We start from the raw sequence: 16,277 nt of genomic DNA on the forward strand, positions 1-16,277 counted from the left end.
CAGAAATGCAAGTTTGAACTGCTTCGTAATCCCTTCGCAGTTGATGTGGAAAATGCACCAACCAACATCCAAATGGAGCTGATTGAACTCCAGTGCAACGACACGCTGAAGTCAAAGTATGATGCTGTGGGCGCCGCACAGTTTCCACGGTTCATCCCTGACACAATGCCTCAGCTCCGCACCCAAGCTGCTCAGATGCTCTCCATGTTCGGCAGCACTTATCTATGCGAGCAACTTTTCTCTTCGATGAAGATGACCAAAACAACTCACAGGAGACGTCTGACTGATGAACATCTTCGCTCGATACTGAGGATTTCTTCAGCTCAGAGCTTGAGCCCAGACATTGACGAACTAGCATCCAGGAAGAGATGCCAGGTATCTGGCTTGGGCACATCAGATTACTGTGCAATAATTAACGTTTTCTTGATGCACTTTTTCTTGCTACAAGGCATGGGCTTGAATGGTTGATTGATTTATTATCATTTTATTTGTCAAATTATTAGCCAGTGGAAGAAGTTGATTTTGGTATTTAAATCAGAAGGCTGCAAATAGAAAAGAGGCATACAATTTTTATTTAAATTTTATTTATTTAATAAATGAATGCCATTGATGTGTTTTTTTCATTTGAAATTCGATTTTGCTCCACTATTAAATTATATATTGTATGGTAATAAGCGATGCTTGTTCCATATTCAATGTTAAAGCAAAACTTGTTTGGGTCCATATTAAAAGGTTAATTTGTTCAATGTTGGCCCGTGACTTTGTTCAGGTTTTACATTTTGGCCCACTGGGTATTTGAGTTTGACACCCCTGTCTTAGAGGGATGAAGCGATGGAGGAAAGTCTGTTGTGGCCCCCTTGTGCAGTTACATCAGCGGGCGGATCAGCAGGGCTCCGTGTGGTAAACCAGGCCAATTGGCAAAATATGTATAGTGGCCAAAGAAATATGTCCGAAGGGCCTCTTAAGCCAGCAGTCCAATAGATAGCTAGATAGCTAGCAGGCCGCGGATTAGCGGCTGTGCGTTCAGGGGTCGTTAGCTGCTATAATTCCAGGTGGGGGAAAAAAATAATTATAATAAAAATGTTTACAAAAATATATATATATAATAAAAAAGGTTCAGAGCTTGTGGTAAGAATCCGGAGATATGGAGAAGAATAAGTCCGACTAGCTCTGGTTTGACTGGCGCTGTGCAGACTGGCGAGAGTTGTCCAGGATAAAGGTAGCTGATGACCGCTAGCAAAGGATAGCTGACTGCGAGCTAGTGGCTTCGGAATGGATTCGATGGGCCTCGTAAGCCAACAATCCGTTGTGCTCTAGACAGCTAGCATTCAGGAGATGTTAGCTGCGAAGGTGAGAAGGTTCAGAGCTTGCGATAGGAATCCGGGGATATGGAGAGAAAAATAGGTCCGGTATGCTCTGGTTAAATCGCGTTGTACAAACTGGCAAGAGCTTTCCGAGCAAGGGGTTAGCTGATGACCGTTAGCTGGCTCGGAGGGTACTATGGTGTTGAATGCTGAGCTGTAGTCAATGAACAGCGTAGGTATTCCTTTTGTCCAGATGGGATAGGGCAGTGTGCAGTGCGATGGTGATTGCGTCATCTGTGGACCTGTTGGGGCAGTATGCAAACTGAAGTGGGTCTAGGGTGGCGGTGAAATGATCCTTGACTCGCCTCTCAAAGCACTTCATGATGACAGAAGTGAGTGCTACCTCACATTCAGTTCAGTTCAGTTCAGTTCAGTTATCTTTGCCTTCTTGGGAACAGGAACAATGGTAGCCATCTTGAAGCATACGGGGACAACAGACTGGGATAGGGAGCGATTAAATATATGTCTGTAAACACACCAGCCAGCTGGTCTGCGCATGCTCTGAGGACGCGGCTACGGATGCCGTCTGGGACAGCAGCCTTGCGAGGGTTAACATGTTTAAATGTTTTACTCACGTCAGCCACTGAGAAGGAGAGGGGTGGGGCGCAGTCTTTGTTAGCGAGCCGTGACGGTGGCACTGTATTATCCTCAAAGTGGGCAAAGAAGGTGTTTAGTTTGTCTGGAAGCGTGACGTCTGTATCCGTAACGTGGCTGTTTTTGTAATCCCCGATTTCCTGTAGACCCTGCCACATACGTCTCGTGTCTGAGCCGTTGAATTGCGACTCCACCTTGTCCCTGTACCGGCATTTTGCTTGTTTGATTGCCTTGCGGAGGGAATAACTACACTGTTTATATTCAGCCATATTACCAGACCTCTTTCCATGGTTAAATGCGGTGGATCGAGGTTTCAGTTTTTCACGAATGCCGCCATCCATCCACAATTTCTGGTTAGGGTTGACTTCAATAGTCACAGCGAATACGACATCTCCAATGCACTTATTTATAAAACGCACTCACCGAGTTAGCGTATAGATCAATGTCCTTCTGAGAGGCTGACCGGAACATAGTCCAGTCCGCGTGATCAAAATAATCTTGGAGTGTGGCTTCCGACTGGTCAGACCAGCAATGAATGGTTCTCGTCACTGGTACATCCTGTTTGAGTTTCTGCCTATAAGCCGGGATGAGCCAGATGGCGTTGTGGTCAGATTTGCTGAAGGGAGGGCGGGGGAGGGCTTTGTATGCAGCGCGGAAGTTAGAGCAGCAGTGGTCGAGAGTATTAGCCCTACGTGTCGTGCTATCAATATACTTGTAAAATTTAGGTAACATTGATATCAAATTTGCTTTGTTAAAATCCCCAGCTACAATAAATGTAGGCCCCAGGTATATAGTTTCCAATTTACATAGAGTCCAGTAAAGTTCCTTGAGGGCCGTCTTGGTGTTTACTTGAGTTGGGGGGGGGGGGCACATTGCCGGCACATTGCATGGAGAAGCCCGGTGGCTGGACCGATTCCGACAACATATCAGAGAGAGCCATGTTTCTGTGAAACAGAATGTTACAATCTCTGATGTCTCTCTGTAGGGCAACCCTTATTCGAATTTCGTCTACCTTGTTGTCAAGAGACTGGACATTGGCGAGTAGTATACTCTGGAGCGGTGAGCAATGTGCCCGTTTACGAAGCCTGACCAGAAGACTGCTCTGCCTCTTCTGCGTCGTCGTTGTTTTCAGTCAGCTGCTGGGATTAGATCCATTGTCCTGGGTGGTATTCCGAAGAGAGGATCTGCTTCGGGAATGTAGTATTCCTGGTTGTAATGTTGGTAAGTTGACGTTGCTCTTATATCAAATCATTCTTCCCGGCTGTATGTAATAAGACTTATGATTTCCTGGGGTAACAATGTAAGAAACAATACATTAAAAAACTAAATATTACATAGTTTCCTAAGAACGCAAAGCGAGGCGACCATCTGTCGGCGCATTCTCAAGAATTTTCTAGAACTGTTTTGGAGTGGTCTGAGCGGGGAGGTTAAAACTAGCTGTTATTCGTAGACCTGTTTGGAACGCTTTCTATTTGCTCTATTAACTAAATGTACAACCTATTTGGCCTAATTTACCATTTGTTTGGCCTAAAATGTGTCTATTAACACATTTTGGACCAAAACTCCTTCCCACCAAAACAGGATGAAATGTCAGGTCTTTACAAACAACTAGGGCGGAGCGATTAACCAAAATGGCGGTTATTTCTCCATTTTTAAACAACTAACTGACCAACGTCGGTTCAATTATCTGAATTCCATTTCGTAGTTTTTTTTCTGTGAGCTCAATGTGCACATTGCGCTGCACTTTCTGTACAGATAAATCAGATCATGCCCAGACTGTGCGATGTAGTAAGGAGTTGTAGTTTCCAACAGGCCAATGTTCTACATCACGTTTTCAGCGCTAATCTAACAACAATGACCATAATCTATTGCACGGCTTTGTAGGCCTCCTTGCTCATATACGCATTTTCAGTTCTGCCCACACATTTTCTATGGGATTGAGGTCAGGGCTTTGTGATGGCCACTTCAATACCTTGACTTTGGTGTCCTCAAGCCATTTTGCCACAACTTTGGAAGTATGCTTGGGGTCATTGTTCATTTGGAAGACCCATTTGCAACCAAGCATTAACTTCCTGACTGATGTCTTGAGATGTTGCTTCAATATATGCTTATCATTTTTCTTCCTGATGATGCCATCTATTTTGTGAAGTGCACCAGTCCCTCCAAAAGCAAAGCACCCCCACAACATGATGCTGCCACCCCTGTGCATCACAGTTGGGAAGGTGTTCTGCAGCTTGCAAGCCTCCCCCTTTTTCCTCCAAACATAACAATGGTCATTATGGCCAAACAGTTCTATTTTTGTTTCTTCAGACCAGAGGACATTTCTCCAAAAAGTACGATCGTACGATCTTTGTTCCCATGTGCAGTTGCAAACTGTAGTCTGGCGGTTTTGGAGCAGTGGCTTCTTCCTTGCTGAGCAGCATTTCAGGTTATATCGATATAGGACTTGTTTTACTGTGGATATAGATAGGTAGATATCTTTAGGAGACAAAACGCATCTCCTCCCTGATCGGTATGACGGCTACGTGGTCTAATGGTGTTTATACTTGCGTACTATTGTTTGTACAGATGAACGTGGTACCTTTAGGCATTTGGAAATTGCTCCCAAGGATGAACCAGACTTGTGGAGGTCTACAATTCTTTGTCTGAGGTCTTGGCTGATTTCTTTTGATTTTCCCATGATGTCGAGCAAAGAGGCACTGAGTTTGAAGGTAGGCCTTGAAATACATCCACAGATACACCTCCAATTGACTCAAATGATGTCAATTAGCCTATCAAAAGCTTCTAAAGCCATAACATCAATTTCTGGAATCTTCCAAGCTGTTTAAAGGCAGTCAACTTAGTATGTAAACTTCTGACCCCCTGGAATTGTGATACAGTGAATTATAAGTTTAAAAAAATAACACTTGTGTCTCCAACATAAGTGTATGTAAACTTCCGATTTCAACTGTATGTATGTATGTATGTATGTATGTATGTATGTATGTATGTATGTATGTATGTATGCACATACGCACAAACGCAATGCCTTTGTTTTCTCCTATCACAATCATTAAACTCAACTGTTTTAAAGTCGCCATTGGCTTAATGGTGAAATACCTGAGCTCCTCTCCAGCAACTGTTCCAACAGTTCCTCTCTGGCAACTGAGTTAGGAAGGATGCATGTATATTTGTAGTGACTGAGTGAGTCTCATCTTTCCATAAAGGGGTCATAATAGTTTGTAGGCCAAACCGTTCAGACGATTTTGTGAGAAGACAGATTTTCGGGATGACTCATTGTCTGACAAAGACCACTCTAGCTCCGTTACCGCTCACCGCAGATGCGGTGGATGAAGACGCATCCAATGCAAAAAAGATATCTCCAGCTTAAACTGAAAAATTTTATGGGGATTTTTTTTACGTAGCCGATGATTTTAGGACCATGCGGACACCTGGGAGAGGGAGGGAAGGCTGTTTGTATGGCTGGCTGGCTTTATGGAGAGTGCATTGACGCAGTTACTGGAAATAGCGTAACTTTTTCTCAACACATTGCAGATGTAAAGATGGCTGTAGTACATGGCTTCGGCTAAACTAGAGTTTTAATCATGGTTCTGAGCTAGTGCGTAGCAAGCAGCTAATTATTGTATGACATGTGTTTGTAGAATGTTACGTTCCCTATTGATTGAGGTGAATGAAGCTACAGCAACAAAGTGATAATTTCTGTTCTCCAAATTGCATTTAGTTTTTATGTAGAAATGCAGTAAATTATCTTCAAATAGTTGTTTTATCCTCTCACTCCATCACTTTGCCATTCTTTAAGTTTAACTGAAATGACACCCCTGACCTGAATAAATTATAAATCATAAACTAGCTACAATTGGAAAGATAGAAACAGGCTACTAAATGAAGTGCATATGTGGTGCAAGATGAAGAAAACAGAGAAAAACAGAGATACTCACAGAAGAGATCTTGTTACGTTGAAGGTTTAAAGTCTGGAGTGATGTCAGTTTCTTAGCCAACCATAGAGGCACATGTTCAATGTCATTGCTGGAAAGATTTAAAAGCTGAAGACTTGCCATGTGCTCTAGGCCCTCAATTTTACTGCAGAAAGAAACAACGTTTCTTAAAATGTTTTATTACAAAAAACAATATTACAATTAGCAATCATAATAAATGTTTGATACACGTAGTCTGTTAACCCAATGGCAGAGTACATCAATAAAAGGTGTTGTTTATGTGTGCTGTGCTCTTACTGGATTATGTTGTTAGAGAGATGTAGTTCCCGCAAGTTGTGCAGCTTTTCAAGCTTCTCAATTTTTTCAATGACATTATGGCTGACGTTGAGGATCTGCAGGTGCTCACACTTCTCCAAATTCTCAATGAACTGAAACACAGGAGATATGCCACTGTATTACATCTGTATCTATGTCAGTGTTGGCTCCTCAGAGGTGGAACATTCTACTCAGTAAATTTATTTTTATTTTTAGATATTCACGTCACCAAATACCTGATTAAAAAAAACAATGTTTTGCAATGGTCTACAATAATCTCAACAGCAGCCACTAGGGACGCACCACGGTGTAGCACCCACTAGGGACGCACCACGCTGTAGCCAGAGGACAGCTATTTTCCAACCTTCTCTGGCTACATTGACTTCAATCCAAAAATAAACTAGAAGGCTCGTGCTCCTCAATCCCTTCCATAGATCTACATGGATCTACATAACAACTTCCGGAGGACGTCCTCCAACCCATCAAAGCTTTTGCAGTCTGAACTGACATGTCCATAAAAATCAAAGGATCAGAGAATGAGCCTAGTACTACGCATGCGTGATTTAGAAGCTTGGTGAGTTGGTGACATTGTTGGGTTGATTGAGATAGTTTTTAGGACATTATTTAATTCAAATTAGTTTCTTCAAACTACAGGAGACAGCTGAGGTAGATTATATATTGTTTTCTTGGTTTTAGATCTTTATTTTTGTGTCGATGTAGTGTCATTTTCTTCAATTTGTCCTGCAAAATTTAGTAGCAAGTAGCTAGCTACCAGAGTGCAGTTTTCTCCACCAGAATGGCAAGCTAACGCTAACGACAAATGGTGCCTTTTTTTTATTGAAGAAAGCCATTCATTGCCTACATCAGATTCCGGCTTCTGGGAAAAAGCTGTATCAATCATGTTATGGAGGAAGGTCTGGTTAAATTGTGAAACACAAGAAGAAGGTAAGAAGAAGAAGTGATACTTCATTTTTGGGCATGTAAGAGTTGCTTTTAGGGGGCATGTTGATCGTCCTGCAACAAACCAAGGGCAGATGAGAGAAAGTTAAAAGTGTGATTTAAAAAGAGGTTGACGCAGCACATTTTTTCGCATGGCAAATGGATGAAACCACTGACATCTGTCGCTTGCAGTTTTTAGTTATTGTCAGGTATGTGGATGATCAGGGCTTTAATTCAGGAAAGTTTAATTTGATCTACATTTGATCCCACTGGGCACACCACGTCATTTCAATGTGGAAGTCAGGTAATATTTGGTTGAGACGTTGATCAATGAGATTAAACTATATTTAACCACTCAAAGACAGCAAAAATGTAGTTTAATTTCCAATGTGTTACCATACAATTTCAACCATTTAAAAGCACAACCATGATTTTTGGTTAAGGACCCTGTGCAGTCAAAATCTTGAATTTCCTGCTTGTGTTTTATACATATTCCCACACTATGAGATTGGAATAATGCTGTGAAATTCAGAAAATTATGATAATGCCCTTTTTGTGTAAGAGCTGTTTAAAAAGACCGACCTAAAATGTCCACCTGTTTGGTGTGGTGGAGTTTTGGCCTGCCTGGTGACATCAGTAAATGTTTTAATAGACCAATAAGAAAGAGAGTTTACAAACCTCTGTCAATAACAGCTAGTTTTCATCTGCCCAATTAGACCACCCCCAGTCAGTCTCAGCAAAATTCTTGCTTGAGAAATGTTTCTTTGCTAAGAAGATATTTTTGTTTCTATTTGGCCATTTTAAATTATAACAATCACAGTAAGGTACTTTATTGTTACTCAGAAATTATTTGTTTTTGCTCCCGATTGGTGCAGCAGTCTAAGGCACTGCATCTCAGTGCTAGATGTGTCACTACAGACCATGGTTTGATTCCAGGCTGTATCACAACTGGCCATGATTGGGAGTCCCATAGGGCGGCGCACAATTAGCCCAGCATCATCCGGGTTAGGGTTTGGCCGGGGCAGGCCGTCATTGTAAATAAGAATTTGTTCTTAACCGACTTGCCTAGTTAAATAAAATAAAACTGGCTGCATTGGATCTTAAATTAAAGTTGTCACCGAAATGCCTATGACTGCACTTTCAACCACTTTAAAACACAGCAAAGTTCAAATAGGAATACAATGTCAGATGTTTATTTATACAACAGATTCATGTTATCACTGTGCTTCATCTAATAGCAGAACCAAATGACCTGGTTCACAGTTGAGATCACATTAAAAGTGTAGTGCATTGGAAAGTATTCAGACCCCTTGACTTTTTCCACATTTTGTTATGTTACAGCCTTATTTTAAAATGCATTAAGTACATGTTTTTCCTCATCAATCTACACACAGTACCCCATAATGCCAAAGTGAAAACAGATTGTTAGACATTTTTCCAAATAGCTTATTTACATAAGCATTCAGACCCTTTGCTATGAGACTCATTGTCTCCTAGAGATGAAATTGAGCTCAGGTGCATCCCATTTCCATTGATCATCCTTGAGATGTTTCTACAACTTGACTGGAGTCCACCTGCGGTGAATTAAATTGATTGGACATGATTTGGAAAGGTGTCTTTATAAGGTCCCACAGTTGGCAGTGCATGTCAAAGCAAAATACCCAAGACATGATGTCAAAGGAATTGTCAGTGAGCTCAGAGACAGGATTTGTGTTGAGGCACAGATCTGGGGAAGGGTACCAAAAAATGTCTGCAGCATTGAAGGTCCCCAAGAACACAGTGGCCTCCATTATTCTTAAATTGAAGAAGTTTGGAACCAACAAAAGTCTTGCTAGTGCTGGCCGGCCGGCCAAACTGAGCAATCGGGGGAGAAGGGCCTTGGTCAGGGAGGTGATCAAGAACCTAATGGTCACTCTGAAAGAGCTCCAGAGTTCCTCTGTGGAGATGGGAGAACCTTTTAGAACAACAACCATCTCTTCAGCACTCCACCAATCAGGCCTTTATGGAAGAGGCCAGGCGGAAGCCACTCCTCAGTAAAAGGCACATGATAGCTTGGAGTTTGCCAAAAGGCACCTAAAGACTCTCAGACCATGAGAAGCAAGATTTTCTGGTCTGATGAAAACACGATTGAACTCTTTGGCCTGAATGCCAAGCATCACGTCTGGAGGAAACCTAGCACCATCCCTACGGTGAAGTATGGTGATGGCAGCATCATGCTGTGGGGATATTTTTCAGTGGCAGGAACTGGGAGACTAGTCAGGATCGAGGGAAAGATGAACGGAGCAAAGTACAGAGAAATCCTTGATGAAAACCTGTTCCAGAGCGCTCAGGATCTCAGACTGGGGAGAAGGTTCACCTTCCAACAGGACAACAACCCTAAGCACACAACCAAGACAACGCAGGAGTGGCTTTGGGACAAGTCTTTGAATGTCCTTGAGTGGCACAGCCAGAGCCCGGACTTGAACCCGATCGAACATCTATGCAGACCTGAAAATAGTTGTGCAGCGACGCTTCCCATCCAACCTGACAGAGCTTGAGAGGATCTGCAGAATAGAATGTGAAACTTCCCAAATACAGGTGTGTCAAGCTTGTAGCATCATACCCAAGAAGACTCAAGGCTGTAATTGCTGCCAAAGATGCGTCAACAAAGTACAGTAGAGGGTCTGAATACTTATGTAAATGTGATCAGTTTTATCCTTTTTTTATATAACTTTGCAAAACTGTCAAAAACAGTTTTTGCTTGTCATTATGGGGTATTGTGTGCAGATTGAGGGAAAAAACTATTTCACCAATTTTAGAATATGTAACAAAATGTGTAAAGTCAAGGGATCTGAATATTTTCCGAATGCACTGTACATGGTGCAATTGACCAATACTGTTCAAGATTATGTGCAGATTATTACAGCAATTGTGAAGATCTCCACAGACCTGCAACAACATACAGTATGCATGCAATCTTGAACATGCACGCTTTATATGATTAGAGAAGGAAAAAAATGCATAGTTACAGTAACCTCAATGTGGCCATGGATGTTACTAATTTTAATCTTGAATGTTACATTTGTTATATTATTTTTGTAATACAGTAAATAGCCTAAAGTTATATTGAATTGTGTTTGGTTGACAACGCAACCAAATATCATCATTTAAAGGGGATTCATCTTCTGCCACTGACTGGTTTTAATTCCAGCTTTTCTACAAATTAATAATTGCTGTGTTGGATTCACATCTCCATCTCAACCAAACATCGAAGTTTGATTTAATTCTATCAAATTTAAATATCGTTTGGTTTATAGTCCTATTCTTTAACTTTGATTGTTTTTTTTTTAGGTTTAACTTTGATTTTTTTTGGAGACGTGCACAGAAGGTACTATCCAAGCAGAAGATACATCTCCTTCAAATGTTGATACTGTATTTGGTTGCATTGACAACCAAGCACATTTCAATATCACTACATATCATACAATTTAAAATCAACCAGAGCTTGAAACCCTAGACCTATTGTATTGTCTATTTGTAAGTTGAATTCTGTGTTGAATTGCAACAATAGCTGTTGATGACTTTGCAAATGCTATATAGGCTTAAATAGCATTTTTGATGATACATGAATGATAAAGTATGGTCACATTTCATTTGCTCTGTAAACCTACCCTTTGGACTGATAGCAACAGTGAATCTATTTAGTTTTTAGTGTAGATTTCTTAATCATTCTCACGATGACACATTGGTAATAGTCAGTGACAATAGCTATGCAGGGCTTGCTTAAAACCCTGGATGGGAGACCAAAGGGTAGATGAAGATCAATTCTCCAGTAGGTGCTGTGCCCAGCCTATTGTTTTTTTTTCTTCTAATAGTGGTACAAATTCAACATATTTTACACAATGTTTGTCTATACTGAAATTTGGTTACAACTAACATGTTTCCATCCATTTCCAAGCATTTTACGCAAGTAAAGTCATAGCAAAAAAATAATAATAATCAAGACAGCTGTGATGGAAACAGGAAGTTTCAAAACAATTTTATAAATGCCGACATAATTTGTTCATTCACGATGGTGGGATCTTTGTGTCTGTAAAATTAATTATGCAAGAAATGGCGGTGGAAACACCTTTATGACAATTACATTTTAGTCATTTAGCAGACGCTCTTATCAAATCAAATGTATTTATATGGCCCTTCTTACATCAGCTGATATATCAAAGTGCTGTACAGAAACCCAGCTTAAAACCCCAAACAGCAAGCAATGCAGGTGTAGAAGCACCAGGAGCAATTAGGGTTAAGTGCATTGCTAAAGGGCACATCGACAGACTTTTCACCCAGTCATCTCAGGGATTCGAAACAACAAGCTTTTGGTTACTGGGCTAAAGCTCTTAACCGCTAAGCTGTGCACAAATATTGATATAAAAACCATCATATCGAAAGTAAACTTGGAGTTACGCGATGATCTGGTGTGTGGTCCTTCCACTACGAATCATGAAACCATGCAGTTTATTATGCTACAAATTAAATAATTTATGATGAACTTCACAGGGTGGTAAAAGTAATAATAATAATAATAATCTCATTATGTAGACAGCCTTGCCACACTATCTTCTGGCTAGAGCGCACGCGCCAACCAGAGTAGGCACATTTGCTATTTAACGCAACCATTATTGTGACAAAACTATTGACATTTGAAAATGCAATGGAAACACATTGAACTTTAGATTATAATTCAGTATATTAAAACTTTAACGAAAAAGTACATTTCGTGTGCACTGTTATCACACACTGATTTTTATCTGCAACAAGCCAGTTTGGCGGAAACATACAACTGGTAAGAAAATGCGAATATTCAAAATCTGCATAAAGAAAATATGCGCATTACAATCTGTTGCCAATTGGTGACAAAAGTTTGCAGACGACAACGGTCGGTGGCTTGATCACCGACAACGATGAGACAGCCTATAGGGATGTCATAGACCTGGTAGTGTGGTGCCAGGACAACAACCTCTCCCTCAACGTGATCAAGACAAAGGAGATAATCGTAGACTACAGGAAAAGGAAAGCCGAGCACGCCGCCATTCTCGTCGATGGAGCTGTGGTGGAGCTGGTCGAGAGCTTCAAGTTCCTTGGTGTCCACATCACCAACAAACTATCATGGTCCAAACACAACCAAGGCAGTCGTGAAGAGGGCACGACAACACCTATTCCCCCTCAGGAGCCTGAAAAGATTTGGCATGAGTCCTCAGATCCTCAAAAAGGTCTACAGCTGCACCATCGAGAGCATCACTGCCTGGTATGGCAAATGCTCTGCATCAGACCGCAAGGTGCTACAGAGGGTAGTGCGTACGGCCCAGTACATCACTGGGGCCAAGCTTCCAGCCAGGACCTCTATACCAGGCCGTGTCAGAGGAAGGCCCTAAAAATTGCCAAAAACTCCAGCCACCCTAGACTATTCTCTCTGCTATCGCACGGCAAGTGGTACTGGATCGCCAAGTCTAGGTCCAAAACATTCCTTAACAGCTTCCTTCCCCAAGCCATAAGACTGCTGAACAGCTAATCAAATGGCTATCCAGACTATTTCCATTGACCCCCCTTTTAACGCTGCTGCTACTTTCAGTTTATTATCTATGCATAGTCACTTTACCCCTACCTCCATGTACATATTACCTCGACTAACATGTACCCTAATATATTGACTTGGTACTGGTACCCCCATATATATAGCCTAGTTATTGTAATTTTATAACTTTTTTTACTTTAGTTTATTTAGTAAATATTTTCTTAACTCTTATTAATCTTAACTGCATTGTTGGTTAAGGGCTTGTAAGTAAGCATTTCACAATAAGGTTGTTGCATTCAACGCATATTACAAATCAAATTTGATTTGAAACCTGTGGATTAAATTTTTCCCTAAAAACAACAATTGTTGATGACTTTTTTCAAATCCAATGTATTTTCCACGTCACAATACCTTCAGACAAAATTAGTATCGTAACGCATATGGAGAATTTTCCAAATACGATTATGACACAGATTTTTTGTAATTATCTGTGATCTAAAAAAAATGTGCATTCAGCTGCCAGCACGCATCGCTCTTTCACTCAGTGTGAAGCGCTGTGTGCTCTAAACAACTATTGGCTAGTTCTTCAGTCTGTAAAGAAACGGTCGGGGTATCGGTTGAGCCTGCTGCAACGATTGGATTAGAACAAGCTCTGTTTCACTCACACGGTCACTCGTCTCATGGCACAAGTCTCCCTTCTCCAAACATTGTGTATGAATCAGAATCCGTAGCTAGTCATTGTTGTTCAATCTAATAATATCCTGCCGACTTTGCTGAAGTCATATGGTTGTTTTTTTCTGTCTACTTAGTCTGTCCGTATAATTATTCCATTGCTGACGTGTTATATCACGATCCAAGCCCATGCTTGCTTGCTATTATTTTTCTCACCCAGGTATGTTTATCAAGCAGGAGATCATTCAAAAATAAAATGACAAATGTCGATTGTTTATTTTAATTGTACAAATGTTGTGGCATAAGTGTCGGGAGAGAAAGTGTTCGCTTGAATAGGACTAAGTAAGTAAATCATGTGCATTTTCATCTATCGAGGTCATTTACAATGTGTGTGAAGGAACATAACGATGCACTGTGAGATGCACTCCAAGTGATAGTAGAGTAATGCACACTTGAGCAATAGGCTTTACTGGCATGTAAAAGCGCACTTCTGGGTTTTCCGATCACGAGTAAATCCAATTACGAGTATCAAAGTGTGATAAAAAAAAAGATACAATTATGACAAGATCGGCACACCGATACTCTGAACACCTCAACCCCTGTCCTGCACCACAGTTAATCACTCTATGCTCAGAATCCCTTCCAAATTCTAAAGTAGCCCTCTCATTCCCTTCCCCATTGTATTTTACTATAAATGTCTTTATTAAAAGGTTTTGGGTTAAAATAATTTATCGTTGACGATATTGAAAACAAGCTTTGTTGTCTCTGTGTGCCTTTACCGTGGGTCTCCCATCCTCCTAAATGTTTCTAGTCATCAGCCTCCACTGATCTACGTGGTGCTGCTTTGGTGATTGTTAAATCCGACTGATGGAAAAGGATATTTAAGTTTCATCGCATAGTTCTTACCTTGAATTTCTTGTCTCCACTCTTTGTTACGGCCAGGTTTAGGGACCGTACAAAGGCTAAATTGTCCTGCTTGGTCAGCCTCGAGATCAGGTCCTCTGTGATATATCTGATTCCCTGGATACTCTCTTCATCTAACCCGAAATGACCAAAAAGAGTGTTTCATCCAAACAGATCAAAGGTGAAAGCAAAACATTAAAGGAATTGTTGTAGCTAGCTAGTACCTGAATGTTTTGACCAGACTCGTCCTTCTCTACTTTCAATGGCCACAGTCTCTGTGAGTAGCCAATCTTCATTCGCATCAGTAATGTCTAACTGGTGATTACTGTCCATCTTGGAGTGGGTTGTCCGGTGGAGAGGTAAACGGGTGGGATGTGGAGTAAGGCTGTAAGGGTCCAACAGTGGTGAGCCCAGACTCTGCATCCTTAAGCTTACTTTGGCTCCTCTCCTTGGTGAGATCCTCTGGGTAACCCCCTTTTTCATTGTGAAGCTGTGAAGTGGGGGATTTGATCAATTTATGAAGCTAACATTAGGTAGCTGCTAGCAAAATTAATTAGCTAGCTATGATATCTAGCTAAGTTAACTAGTGACTGTTGAATGAAGCTAGTCTTAAGATCTACCATAGATAACTGAGTCATATCAGGGCTTTTCAGCAAACAAAAACCAATGAATCTGGCTAGTAGAAGCCAAGATATAAATAACTTTGTCGTTAGTTAGCTAGCTTGCTACTTAATTAGCTAGCTGATTAACGTAACATACCCTAACTTTACAAACTTGTTTTATTCACAGTATCAGTGCATTAACACAAGTCAAACCAACTAACGCTAGCAACAAACATTAACAATATCAAGCACTTGGGACGACAATGTTAGCTAGTTAGGCTCTATCAAAAAGATGATTTTGAGATAAATTGGCTTTAAAGTTACAATACCTCATTGATTTGAATGGTGTCAGCAATTGTTATCTAATGTTAGCTAGCTAATTTTTCCCCAACATCGGCCACCCCCTAAATTCGGACACTTTCTAGCGATTGGAGGACTAAACCACCTCGAGCCACCTAAAGACAACCTTCTAACTAGCTGACCACTGATTTTTATTGCAATTTATGTAAGTTAAGTTAGGTTGAGGGTTTTCAAAAAAGTAACATGTATACACATTTGTATACATGTATACATACGCGTTGTAACGTACGCTAACCCCATTCCGTACAAATGTGCGCAACTGTGACATTCAAACGAGGCTGCAAAGAAAACTAATGGGACAGTAGCGACTGTGTTGACATAAATCTGGGGTGTGAACTACGTTTCTATTCAAGCATTGACAGACATGGTAATGGGTCTATAGTATTGGAGAAAATGTGAGAAAAAAAAACGTACCCTCCCGACGCTGTACGTTACATCGTGACATGTTATGGCGTAACGTACAGCACGCATAAAGCAACTAACTCTGTCTTACAGCCTCTCTCCACCAAGTGTAGCACTTCTCTCACTGTTTAGAAACAAGAAATGGACAGGGTAAGGGGGATACCTAGTCATTTTTTGCGCCATCACTGCAAACTATCATGACTATCAAAAGCTACCGTTTACTTCTGACGATGACTAACACCTCCCTTAAAAACCTGATTCAAATTTGACACAGACCTTCAAATATGTATGTACACATTATATAAACTCTTTATAGTGTTTTATTTACATTGTAGAGGTGATAATGTGATAAGTTGGACAGTGAGTGAAAAAAGCTGTTTCCCCACACGACATCTCTCCTCACTATCACGCAATAGGTTTCGCTTCCCCCCATTTTTAAAAAGACCCGACGGAGCTCAAATGCCTTCTTGAATCATGCAGAGATGGGCATCATGAAGGGCTCATCATTGATTTTGTTGGAAAAGGGAGAAATTGTGCTTTACAATTGCATTGATATTACAGTTGATCTAGAAGTATTACGGTTTTTGGGCGCTAAAATAAGGTCAATTGTACGGACCAGCGCGATGTACAAAAAAAAGTTTGTTAT

The 16,277-nt window shown here is 40.9% G+C and overlaps 1 protein-coding gene across 10 annotated transcripts in view; it reads right to left on the reverse strand.

Annotated features, from left to right (window-relative positions):
* cntrl (centriolin) overlaps positions 1 to 16,277 on the reverse strand; it is a 226,409-nt gene that overhangs the window by 204,151 nt on the left and 5,981 nt on the right. For 9 of the 10 annotated variants that reach the window (XM_052462629.1, XM_035786375.2, XM_035786378.2 and 6 more), the window contains exons 2-5: positions 14,492 to 14,757; positions 14,271 to 14,401; positions 6,191 to 6,321; positions 5,897 to 6,038 (exon numbers count right to left, since the gene is read on the reverse strand). In XM_052462629.1, the coding sequence (XP_052318589.1) occupies positions 5,897 to 6,038; positions 6,191 to 6,321; positions 14,271 to 14,401; positions 14,492 to 14,750 (663 nt within the window). In that variant the 5' untranslated portion in view covers positions 14,751 to 14,757. The remainder of the gene's footprint in view (positions 1 to 5,896; positions 6,039 to 6,190; positions 6,322 to 14,270; positions 14,402 to 14,491; positions 14,758 to 16,277) is intronic. The other variant, XM_035786379.2, reaches the window with a different exon arrangement.

This window comes from Oncorhynchus keta, chromosome 14, assembly GCF_023373465.1.
Source record: "Oncorhynchus keta strain PuntledgeMale-10-30-2019 chromosome 14, Oket_V2, whole genome shotgun sequence".
Lineage (NCBI taxonomy): Eukaryota > Metazoa > Chordata > Actinopteri > Salmoniformes > Salmonidae > Oncorhynchus > Oncorhynchus keta.